We start from the raw sequence: 12,742 nt of genomic DNA, 5'->3' as shown, positions 1-12,742 counted from the left end.
AATTGTAAATTTTTATTAAAAATGAATAATGGTACAAATATATATTAGCCCAAAAGACCTTAATTGAATTAAGAATTTCTTAGATAAATTCTAGTTAAACCTTTTTAATTATTAAATCTAGAAATGCAAAACTGTCAAAGCTTTATCTAAGATAAGTAATAATATATTTATTTATTAAGTAATAAATAAATATAGCATATATAATACTATCTAATATTCAAAAAAAATTCATTAATGTTAATTTAAAATTAACTATTTCACTATAATTATTTATAAGAGTCAAAAGAACAAAATTACGCTTTTTACTATTTGACAAATTATATAGATATTACTTGGGAACTCAACTCTCCCCTTAAAATATATTATATTTTATACATTATTTTAAATAAAAAAAAGGTCGAGGAAAAATTAATTTTACACCACAAAAAATTTGATTTTAGTTGAGCCTTTAAGCAAATTATCGGCTTAAAACTATTAAATGATAATATTATATTTTAGGGATTTTAAGTTATCCAATATCGATAATTCACATAAATCAAACATAGCAAATACAATTGTGAGAGTCAATAGTTCTTGAGATTTCAACAAGAGCATTGGATTAAAGGTTCTAAGTTTAAAAGATAATTATCGCCTTTAATTATTACTATTATTTACATAATATGTAAATTTATTTTAAATAATTCTAATAGTATACATTTTATAATTTTTTATCAATTATTTTGAATTATTTATCATTTATAAATATATAGAATAGTTTGAGTCTTAAAAATATAACACAATCGAAAGGCCTATTATTCCCTGATTTTAAATAGAACATAGGGATGGACATGGTAATGGAACTGACTTTTTCCTTAAGCTTAAAATTAACCTCCCTGACGTCATGGATTCTAGACCATGGTAAGTTTTATAAATTGCTACTTAATATTTTAATATGGTTAATTTATAATGTGTTTAAAATATATTTGAGATACAATAGTAACTGTGCCGGCGCATATGAGCGAAGCACGTGCCCCGAACCCCGCACGTAGCAGTGGTATAATTAGGGTTTAATTTTTTGAGGGGATATATACAAGAATAATTTTTATTTGCCCCTTACAAAATAAAAAAATAGTATCATCATATGTAATCATTTTTATTGGGGGAATCTATTCCATTTCAACCTTCACCCTCCTAATACGTCAAAATTTAACGTTGGCACTGGTTCTGGGATCCAATACAAAAACGTTTTTGTGAGACTCTTTTTAGTAAGAGAAGACATTTTTTGCTTTCATTTATGTATATAAAACCTTTCAAAGTGTGAAACAAGTGCATTGGCGGCTTGCTCTTCAGCTGGCCTGTTATATATATATACATTATCTATAAAACTAAAAATTTTTTTCAACTAACGTGTTACAAGACCAACTTGATTTCGAGAGAACGACAAAATAAATAGGTTTTACATATAGTTTTATTCGTTAAACCTATAATTTAGGACCGAGGTTGTTAAACAACCTAAACAAAAATTTGTAAACAAATTTTTTTTTTAACTTATTATTTTAAGCATTAAACAAATCACTCTAAATCAAAAAATTTAGAGAAGGATTAGACAATTTTTTTAATTTTAATAGGATTTTACAAATTTTTATCGATGACATTTTTTTCTATCTCATAATCCTTCTAAAAGTGCCATTTGCAGTAAAAATTTAGGATGTCGAATAAATTGTTGGGGGACGATTTTACACTTCTCTAACCCATGGGTATAGTGAATTGTCTCCTAGCTTAAATTATTATCAATCATTTTTGGGAATTTTATGACATTTTTTTGCGGTATCCCTGTAAAAAATATTAAAATGCCAAAATTTTAATTATGGGTGTAAATTGAAGAAATTGTCTATGGGACTCTCTAGTCCCATACTTAATTTATGTTTGGCTAATAGACAGGGAGGTTCTCATGTACAATATATTCCTGTCTTTTTTTCCAAAACATGCAGTTTATTTGTGGAAGCTCCAAATGTTTTTACAGGCATTGTAATCTCTACAGTTCCCGTGCAAACTACGCTGTTGACTCAAATAATTGTTGTTTTCTTATACTTAACGTATATGACTATTTTTAATATTAAAATAGTATTACATTGTTATAATACTCTTATAGATTCTATTTAGAATTAGGACAGAGTCTAAAATAGTGTGTTCTCTGATACAAATGCATCATCTGAAAATCAAAATGTGTTCCCTGAAATAGAAATGCATGTACTTTGTAAATGTTGTTGCGAGTATTTTAATTATAATAGCCATAATTACGATTCTTGAAATATATACGTGAATGATATCTATTTATTTTTTCTTATCAAGTTTAACTTCTGGTACTTATTCTTGAATTTTAATCACTTTTTATTAAAATATCATCGCTCCCCCAATGTCTGATTACGCTACTAATAAATTTTTAATATACATTATAAGAAAAATATGCATTCTTCAGAAAAGTAAATGATATACTGATTGTTTAATGATTTCACGATGATATAAATTTACGATTAAATACATAAAATTAAAGACAATGGCTGAATTCATTGGAAGCCACAATGGAAGCGCTTATACATGTACATTTTATAAAAAACGCAATACGGAATTATCACAAATAAAAACGTGAGATGATGGTCGATGGCATTATAAAATATATTTTTTCAAAATACATACTTAATTTCAACATTGAAAATACATTTTGATTGTTAATTGCGCCCCCCGAAGGCCGGTAATTTGAACGGATGTAATGGACAAAAGTGTGTGCGTGTGTGATAAAAAAAATCAGATCCACTTCTCTCCTCCTGCACACACCGTCCATTTTTTTTATTCTGTTCGTTGACTGTCGGTGTCACTGTCCGACGACGGCGTTACATTATCAGTTTATGCCCTGTGCGTGCGTTGTACTTTGGTGACGGTTTGTCAGTTTTCATCGCAAATTTTAAGTATTGCACGTTTTCACGATCACTTGAGGTAAAATATAAATTTTCTAGTTCACCTTTTTTTTTTTATTCAACATTGTATTCTATATTACATTTTTTCATTGTTTGATGATTTATAGTACTCTCATTTTTGGATATTGTTTTTATATTATATTATTATTTAGTTGTGCATTGAACGTTGTTGTTGTTTGGATACAATGACGTCTAATGCGGCTGTTAGCAGTAATAGCAACGGAGATCATCAAAAGAATGTTGTGGATCCCATGCAGCAAACAATGCTTGTTATTGAGCACAAAATAAGAAACTTGGAAAAGCGTAAGGTAACGAAATATTTTAATGAAAAGTTAATTTTTCATCTAGGTAGAATTCTTATCAACAAAAAAATTATGTGATTCATCAACTTTATTTTATTAATTTTGTTAAATGCTACTTAAAATTGTGTTTAATAAGGTTTAGATGTACTAAAAATATATTTAAAATAGTTCATAGCTATAATAAACCACATTGATTAAGAAATAATTGTTTATTATTTTATTATTATTATTATTATTAGAATTATTTTTCCTAAAAATTAATTATATTGTCGTTATAAAGAAAGTTGTTCATTAGTTAACAAATTAACTTTTTTTGATGAAATTATTAAGATGAGTTGAATAAAATGGTTTATATTTTTGTTATCCATATTAAGTTTTCATTTAAAGCAAAGTAACTATTTAGGTAGTATATTTAAAATTGTTACGTAAGTGACAATAACCAGTATTTAAATATTTGTAATTTTTTTTTTTTGGTGTTTTTTTATTATTATTAAATGTTTTTATGATAAAAAACGCATTTTTTAAAAAATTATCATTGTATGATGTATATTTGATTACTGGTGTAATTATAAAATATTTAAAAAGAATGGTTCATTATACATTTTATTACTTTATATTCTTTGAATAATATTTTAAAAGTAATACATAATATCTTTTCTAAATAAAAATAAATAAATTTAAATGATATCAGTTCTTTATCTTTAAAGTTATATTAAAAATGTTATGATATTGAAATATTGAGTTACTCATCAACTTTATGATGATGCCAAAAATTTATACACATAAAAAACTAAATTAATTTGAGAAATTTTATGCAAATAATAGGTATCTTTTATAAGTAAATTATATTTTAATCAACCTTTGAAGGTAATTTTTTTTTTCTATAATATATTTTTTTAATACAGCTTAAGTTGGAAGGCTATCTTCAACAACAACGAGAAGGGATACAACTTACTGATGACCAACTAGTTGCTGCCTCGAAGTTCAAAGAAGTTCTTAGTGCTTTAGATTTTGCTAGAAACTTAAAGAAACAATTGAGTTCCATTTATACATCTTCAAAACAAAAGAAATTTTCTGAAATGGAACCTGAAAAGCAAGAAAAAGTTCCATTTAAAATAGATAATAGCGTAAAAGAAGTCTTAATTTTTCAGGTATATATTATTTAAAATAAATTAGGACATATATAGAAAAAGACATAAAACCATTTTTAGAATCATCTTATTGGCAGATTCTTCTCAATTAGAAATATAAAACTTATATAAATGCATTTAAAATTTATTAAGTTGTTTGAAAATAAAATGTTTATACTTGGTTAATATATTTCACATTTTGCACATACTGCACATCAAACAGTGACCTTTTTACTGTGTAGAGAATTTCTTTGAGGATTTTTTTACCTACCCAGTATCACATGATTTGCTAGTTCGTAGTTCATAAGAAATTAACATAAGCTTTGTTGATAGTATGAAGAAATGCACCAACCGGCTTTGATTTGATATAGAAATAAGTAACTACTGGTAGGATTTTTATGGAAAAAAAGTAAAAACAATTAAATAAAAATAAATTTTTTAAGTTTTCATGGTAATTACTTCAATAAACAGTATTATACTGCAACAATATATATTTGAATTAATTATTTTTATAATTAAGAAAGATTTAGCCCAGTGAAAGTTATATTTAAAAATTGATAATATTTTTTCTTTAAAAAACCCTTTTAGGTAAAATTAGTTAGATTTAGTTTTTTAAGAGTTATAATCAGTTAAAGAAAATCCAAAAGTATTTTTCAACCAAATAGTTCAAATACGACTGAAGAAATCTATAAAATAGTTAATGATCTATTTGACTTTTAAGACCTATTTGGTAGTAATTTAAATTAAAGGAACTAAAGGGTGATACACATTACACTAGTTATTAATTCATTTACTAATTTTTTATTTTATTAAAATGATACAGGGTGGGGTTCTGACATTTTCAAGGGTGCTACTGTGATTAGGTACTAAAGTAGATAAGATAAACTATTTTGTTGCAAGATTTAAGTTCATGATGTGTAGTTTTACTTAATCAGTATTCATGGTCACATGGACTGTGAATCAACAATCTTTTGCTGTTATGATTGTTGAATGTAAATCCATTGTAACCATACAGCAAAATTGTTGACACCAATTCAATATTTTTGTTGGTGGTCATATTCCTTCACAAAATTCAAATTTAGACTGGTATCATAAATTTCAAAATACTGGTTTCTTTATAAGTTAAAAACTTTATAAGTTTTTAACTTATAAAGACAGTCAGTAAAGTGTAAGAACACCAAAACAAATTGAGTGAGTACATCAAGCAATCTATCTAAGTCCATAATGCTCAGTAATGTACTATTTTCAATTATTGAATTTATTTACGGAATTATCCAAAGAATTTTACATAATGATTTACAAATTTTTCCATATAAAGTTCAGATAGTGCAACAACTCCTTCAAAATTATTTTGGTAGAGAATTGAATTTTGTAACATATTTTAGCAATTGACTGATGAAAATCATGCATTTATGTCTAATTTGTTTATGTCAAATGAAACACTTTCATTTGTGTGGTGTGGTTAACAAACCAAACTATTGTTTTTGGGCTTCAAAACAACTTAATTTCTTACATAAAACTCCTTTGCATTCTGCAAAATGGTGTGATGTTTCATCGTTTGGCATTTTGGGTCCATATTTTTTTGAGGAAAACAATGTGACTGTGACTGTAACATCTGAACGTTATGTAGATATGTTGAATAACTTCTTGCCAGCTGAATTACAGTATAAGTATAAGTATAAGATCCAACAAAATATAGCTATCAGTCATACAGCATGTATTTCAATGGTTGTTCTTAAAAAAATGTTTCCGAAACATATGATTTGGTGCAATGGTGATATTATCTGATAACTACATTCTCTTGATTAAATGTCACCTGATTTATTTTTGTGGGGTTTTCTAAAATCTAAAATGTTAACTAATAAGCTTCATTCACTATTAGAGTTAAAAGAAAACATTAAATAGGAAAATATAGCGATCAATGTGCATATCTTACAGAGAGTTATTGACAGTATAAAAAACAGATAGCCAATGTATACAAAATGAATGCAGCAACTTAAATAATGTAATTTTTAAAAGTTACGATTATGTCAATAACAATTAAATATAATCTTTATGTTGAATAAAATACAATTTGTTTCTATTACTTGAGTAATAAACTTTAATTAAATTTTATCATCCACTTACCCAACCTTTATTATAAAAACTAATTTTTAGCCAATTATTATAACTTTAATTTTTTAGCTATATTTATATTAAAACAAAGATAAGTATAATTTTTTACATTTATTGTAACAAAATATTGTTGAATATGTTAAATTAGCTATATATTCCCTGACCCATGAATTATTCTCAAATTTGCAAAAGAATCTTTTTCCTATGAGTCTTGTGTTGGATAAATCATTCACCTTTCTTTACTTCTGCTAAACAGTTTGTTGAAATTATGATTAAAGTTGTTTTAGCTTCAGCTCTCACCGAACTGATTTCTTTCAATGATACGTCAAAAGATCACAAATCTTATCTAGTCAAAGACAGTACCCTCAAAAATTGAAAAAATTACAAATTTAAAAATCGAAATTTTTAAAAAATTTTTACTTAAAACTACCATAATTTTTCAAAAATGACCAAATTAATATAATTTTTTTTTATAGATGCATATATGTCTTTTTATATGCATTTATATCTTTACCTACCATTTGATGTATTTTTTTTTATAAATTTGACCCTTTACCTGCCCACAGGGGTTATTCAAAATGTCAACTTTTTCAACTTAACTTCTGAAAGTGTGTCCGGAAATATTGATACTTTTATATATATCTTACATTAAAGTTAATGTAATATACTTTATTATAGAAAAAAAAAATTTCGGACATTATTTTGTCTTCACGTTGAAAATGGATACTGTATGCTACTTTTGTGTTAAAATTCTCAATTTTATATTTTTAACTTAAAAATGTTAAACTTTTTGAAAATTATATGGATCAATATAATTTTTTTATGATAAATACTATTTATATACCTCTTTCATTCAACATACTTTTTTTTTAAATGTAGATTTTGGAATAATCCACCAATTTTTTAAAATTAAACACAATCTACAGATTTACATTGTAGTTTTTTTTATGATAATGATTTTAATATTGTCAGATATCTTTATACTTGATTCAACTATGCCACATCCCCACTGTACCACGACTCCACTGTGTTGGGTTTTTTTTTATTAAAGTTTGTTTTTAAATAGATAATTTTTTTTAAATTGAAAACTGTCAAATGATGCTTGTTTATTTATTATTACATTATACATTATTTCAGATTTATTTGTGAATATTTTCCTATTAATTTATTAAATTTTATGACTTTAATAGAATATTTTAGAAAATATTAAGGATGATAAAGTGAAACAAGACTTGTTAACTGGTGAAAATGGAGCAATTAAATTATCAGAAACGGAACTTAATAAATTAGTTCTTTTTGCTAAACTTACATCAGCCAAACGTCGCGTGGAAGAAGGTCGACCATTTTTTGAGGTATTTTACTACAAAATATTGTTTACTTGCACAAAGATAATTCATAATGTATATTATCACTTATTATATTATTATATTACAATATAATTATGTTATGTTAAAATATTTATATATATATATATATTTAAATTTTAGGATCAACTTAAGACTGTTACCAAACATTATGTAAAACTCATAGAAAATAAACAAAATCGTATAGCTGGTACAACTTATGAAATCTTAAGAGAATCCTTGTTAAAGATTGAGAAAAGTGGTTATCTTGATCAAGTGATAAAAAAAGAAATAGATGTAAGTATCATTAATTTGTTATGCATAATTTAGTATCTATGAATTGAATTTAAAAGAATATGTCTCAATGAACATTAACTTTATCTATTTAGTTAGTATATCTGTTAAAAAATTCAAAAAGGGTGCTTAAGTACAAGAGGAATATCACTAAAGAGTAATTTCAAAGTGAAAAAAAATAAAAAAATATTTTGAATATATCTGTAATAGCATAAAATTGTTAATTTTAAATTCTATTAGAATTATTCAAAGCATATATTTTTGCAAAGATATAAATAGTGAAAAATGGCAAGTTTTTTGTTTTAATTGCCATAGAAATAAGTTTATTAGTTCTCTTAAATATTCTATGAATTCATAGATTCAACTTTATATATGTTCAAATTGCCAAAATTCGATTGCCTCACATATTTTAAGTAAAAAATAAGTATATTTTCATTAAATGTTTAATGTGTAATACTTATTCCTTACATTGGTTTTTTTTTTTTGACATATAAACGTTTTATATTTGTGGTCTTCATTTGTATTCAAACTATACAAACTCTCAGTTAAATATATTTATGGTTGTTTTATCATCCAATTTAAATTATCTGAATGATCTTTATTTATAGAACAGGTATAGACAATTTTATGATTTGTGTATTTTAAGTCATTTACATAAGTTATGTGTAAAAACTAAAGAACTAAAACTTGGCGCTTTGTGATATTTAATCAATGTTTGGGTAATTAATAAAAAACCCTTGTATAGTGAAACATTTAGAGTGATCTAGTTAAGTCAGTTATGCATGGAATAATTAATCTTTTATTTAAAATTTTTTTTATAATAAATGAAGATATATGTATGCACTTATAAAAATTTTAGAAAAAAATGTAATAAAAAAATATATATAAAAATTTGAGTATATTAAATAAAATCAGTGTTTGAATATGATAAACTAAAATAAGCAATGAATTGGAGAAATTTAAGACATGATATAAGGGGAAACGCGAATCTCTATGATCATCTAATGAAGATTTAAAACTGCATATAATGGTGTACATGTACTATTTCATTATTGAATACATATATTGTATTAACGATAAGCAAAACGTAAGATAAACGTTAAGACCATATATCCACCATCAGTTGTTTTTGTAAAACCAGTAAAAGTTGAACACAGTTCTTTTACATTTTCTCTTCGTATTAACCGTGTAACAGGAGTACGAAGCAATCACGAGTGAACTATAAACAATAAATTTCATGTAGTAATGTATTATTGTTTTGTATTAATTCTTATCAGGTATATAAAGTCAGTTTACCATAAATGAACAATATTCACTGTACAAATAAAAAGTACTGACTTTGTACTTTGTACTATTAACCTTATTTGGGTATACGAAGAGACATCATGAGAGTAGAAATTAAATAAGAATTTGGAATACAAATCTAGATTTAACATCATATATTAATTAAATATTAATCAAGATCTTTCTTGAAAATGTAACCCATGATTTATTCCACCATTCAAGTTAGTTTGAAAAAATGAAAATTTAAAAAGATCTATTAGGTTTTGAGCTAATCATAATTTCTAAAGAATGGTCTGACCAATCTTCAATTGTTTATATTGCTTAATCAGATTTGTTGTCAAAATTCTTAATACAACTTTAAAATTAAAAAAACAATGTGTGTTACGAGTATGTGCGCCTGAAGTGAAACTTCTTTTGTTATGAAGATATTGTTTAAATAAGCATATAAAATGGTTCTTTAAAAATTTTTTATGCACAATAAAAATTATTTAATGCATTTTTATTAAAATTACTTTAATTTTCGGAATCACAGTGGTAAATTATAATATAAAATATATTTTACAGCTGACCGTAAAGCCCACTGTGACCAACTGTGATGTTTGATAATCTTTTTTTTTTTTTTTAACCACTAAAGAAGTTTTACTTTAAAAAATAATAGTAATATGAGAAAACCTATTATAAAATTTCTATTCAATGAATCATTAACAAAAATAGAATATAGTTGCAGTTAAATAGTGCGAGTTAGTCAATGATAGTAATTTTGCTTTAATGATACTATTTTATATTATTTTTAATAATTTTTTCATATTTGCCTTGATTATTTTTAAGTTGCAATTTTTAATTTTTATAGAATATTCCAAATAATGAAATTAAAAACTTAGAAACAAAATTGTTTCAAAATGATAATCAGCCATTAAGTTCTAATGTTGAATGTCAATCAAGTAATTTATTTCTCATTAATATTTATTTAAACTTATTTTATTTTGGCAATTTTTTTTTATGAATTTTAGTTCCAAATGGTCCAACAGAAGAGTATGCTACTAATAAAATTGAGACAATATATTTTACTAATCATAATTTAGTTGCGAATACAGTTCAGCAAAAACAAATTCAGCCAAAAACTGTTGACCCTGCATTTAATAACTCTTTTGATTTCCTACAAGTATAATACATTTATATTTTTCTGTTTTAATGAAATTTTCTGATAAATAATATGGGGTGATTAGGTTATCATTAACCACTCAACTACTATCTTTTTCAATATTGTATTGTGCAAGTAATTGGGTGATTTATGACAAACCAATCAACCAGTGTTATTGAAATTATGAAAAATCGTTAAAATTGAATTTATTTTTTATTTAATTATAAAGAAATTATTTTTGTTAAATAGGATTCTCAATTAGAAGAAGAACATTCTGTTGAAAATTTAACTTCTATCCCTACTCAAACTTTTTCATCTTCTATTTATAATCATAATAGACCTGCCGATGAAGCAATTTTAAAAATTCTTACAACTCCTCCACAATTACAAACCACTATAGCTGGTTCTTATAAGGTTAGTTGTTAAAAAAAATATTTAAAAATATGTTTGAAGTTCAACAAAATGTTTTGGCAATTCTTAGGGTGTAAAATTGAATCACGTTGAAAATAGTCCAGATTACATTGCTGCCAAACCAGAGACGAATTGGCAGAATAGGCCAGCAGTCTCTGGCGATACTAATAGTTTACCTAGAGATAATTGGGCGATGGCACAAATGATTGCTAATAACTCAAGTAATGATTGGCATATAAAAAATAACTGGGTACAGATGGCTGAAGCTGATACATTGCAACAGCAACAGCAGCAGCAGCAACAACAACAGCAGCAGCAGCAACGGCAGCAGCAGCAACGGCAACAACAGCCATCACAACCAAATCCACAAAAACCACAAAATAATTCTTCTAATTTTGGTTTAGTTACTAATGGTGAGAAATAAGTGTTCTTTTGTTTTATGTTTTTTAATTAATAATATTTAAAGGATATTCAGAAAATCTCAATGAGTTATTACAAAAATCTGTTGTATTTAATAAACAAGATCAATATCCTTCAACTACAACTTCAAATAATACAGCGTTTTATCAAAATAATTATGGACAACAAACACAAGAGCAAAACATAGGTCAATATTCCAATTCAAATAATTATGAAAGGAGTATTCATTCTAATGATTTTAACAAAAGATCAGCTCCTTTAAGATCCAGAGCTCAGTATTCAGGAGAAGGTATTTTCATTTTCAATTTTCTTTTTCTGAGTTTTTGAAACTTTAATAAATTTTAGGTGTTGTATCTTCACGTGGTTATCAACAAGGTAATACCTATGTTTATAACAATCGTTCATTCAAAAATAGTCAATATGCCAACAATGATTATTCTCGCTTGTCAAGACAAACATAATAAATGATTATATTTATAAAATATAATTCCAGAATCATTAAAAAATGGCATATTCTCTGCCACTTTTTTTAAATTTAATATTTTGCTTCTTTAAAAAATCTTGTCTTTGTACATTTTTTGTAAACTTATTAGTTAAATTTCATAATTTGTCAATAATTTTTTTTTTTTGCTTAATATTCACTTAAGAATTTTCACTGTTTTATAGATATATATTTGATATTATTTTAAAAGTAAAATATACTTTAAACAACTGGGAAATAATTATTTTTGAAATATTTGAAAATGTATTAATACAGTTTAAGTGATAGATAATTAAAACGTAATGTTATGTGAACTTTAAATAAACAGATTCGTTCATCTATATTTAATTCAATTACTGAGAGAGTATGATACAATTAGTTTTCTATGTTTTTGGTGGTGGAAAATTTTTGATGTCTAAATTTTTGTATTAATCGGCCAAAAATATAAGCTATCTTATGTAGTTTTTACTACCTCTAAATTTATTTTAAAATTAATATCCATCTTTAATAAGCAAATAAATGTTTATCAAATATAGTTATGAATAATTTTAACAAGACTATTTGAATTGTATAAACAATCAATTCAGTTTTTTTATTTGTTTCATGAAACGTAATAAATGCACATAAATGTACATTTCAATGTATTATTAATTGTTCATAGTTGTCAATAGATTCCTTACATTCTATAATATTCTATAATATTTTACCATATTTATATATATATATATATATATATATACAGTATACATTGTATACACTCAAAAATATAAATATATTTTTAGTTTACTTGTGTACATTTTATTCAAAATATTAAATTTATGTAGTATGTGTAATGTTATTATTTCTTAGAGTAGTTCTCGTCTTATT

At 24.9% G+C, this 12,742-nt stretch overlaps 1 protein-coding gene across 2 annotated transcripts; it reads left to right on the top strand.

The window, feature by feature from the left end:
* Positions 1–2,818: 2,818 nt before the first annotated feature.
* Positions 2,819–12,029, top strand: LOC126898554 (PH domain-containing protein DDB_G0275795-like). Of its 2 annotated transcripts, none has more exons than XM_050672729.1 (11): positions 2,819–2,973; positions 3,107–3,262; positions 4,162–4,407; positions 7,692–7,853; positions 7,989–8,141; positions 10,273–10,363; positions 10,433–10,584; positions 10,813–10,977; positions 11,045–11,387; positions 11,450–11,683; positions 11,740–12,029. In XM_050672729.1, exons 2-11 carry the CDS (start codon positions 3,140–3,142, stop codon positions 11,853–11,855), a joined length of 1,785 nt encoding a protein of 594 aa, XP_050528686.1. In that variant the 5' UTR covers positions 2,819–2,973; positions 3,107–3,139; the 3' UTR covers positions 11,856–12,029. The 2 variants fall into 2 exon arrangements, with proteins under 2 accessions (XP_050528686.1, XP_050528685.1); XM_050672728.1 differs by having other exon boundaries at positions 11,441–11,683.
* The last annotated feature ends 713 nt before the right edge of the window (positions 12,030–12,742 follow it).

The sequence above is a fragment of the Daktulosphaira vitifoliae genome, unplaced genomic scaffold (genome assembly GCF_025091365.1).
Source record: "Daktulosphaira vitifoliae isolate Bord-2020 unplaced genomic scaffold, ASM2509136v1 Scaffold_2, whole genome shotgun sequence".
Lineage (NCBI taxonomy): Eukaryota > Metazoa > Arthropoda > Insecta > Hemiptera > Phylloxeridae > Daktulosphaira > Daktulosphaira vitifoliae.
This window is presented reverse-complemented; position numbering and strand designations above follow the sequence as displayed.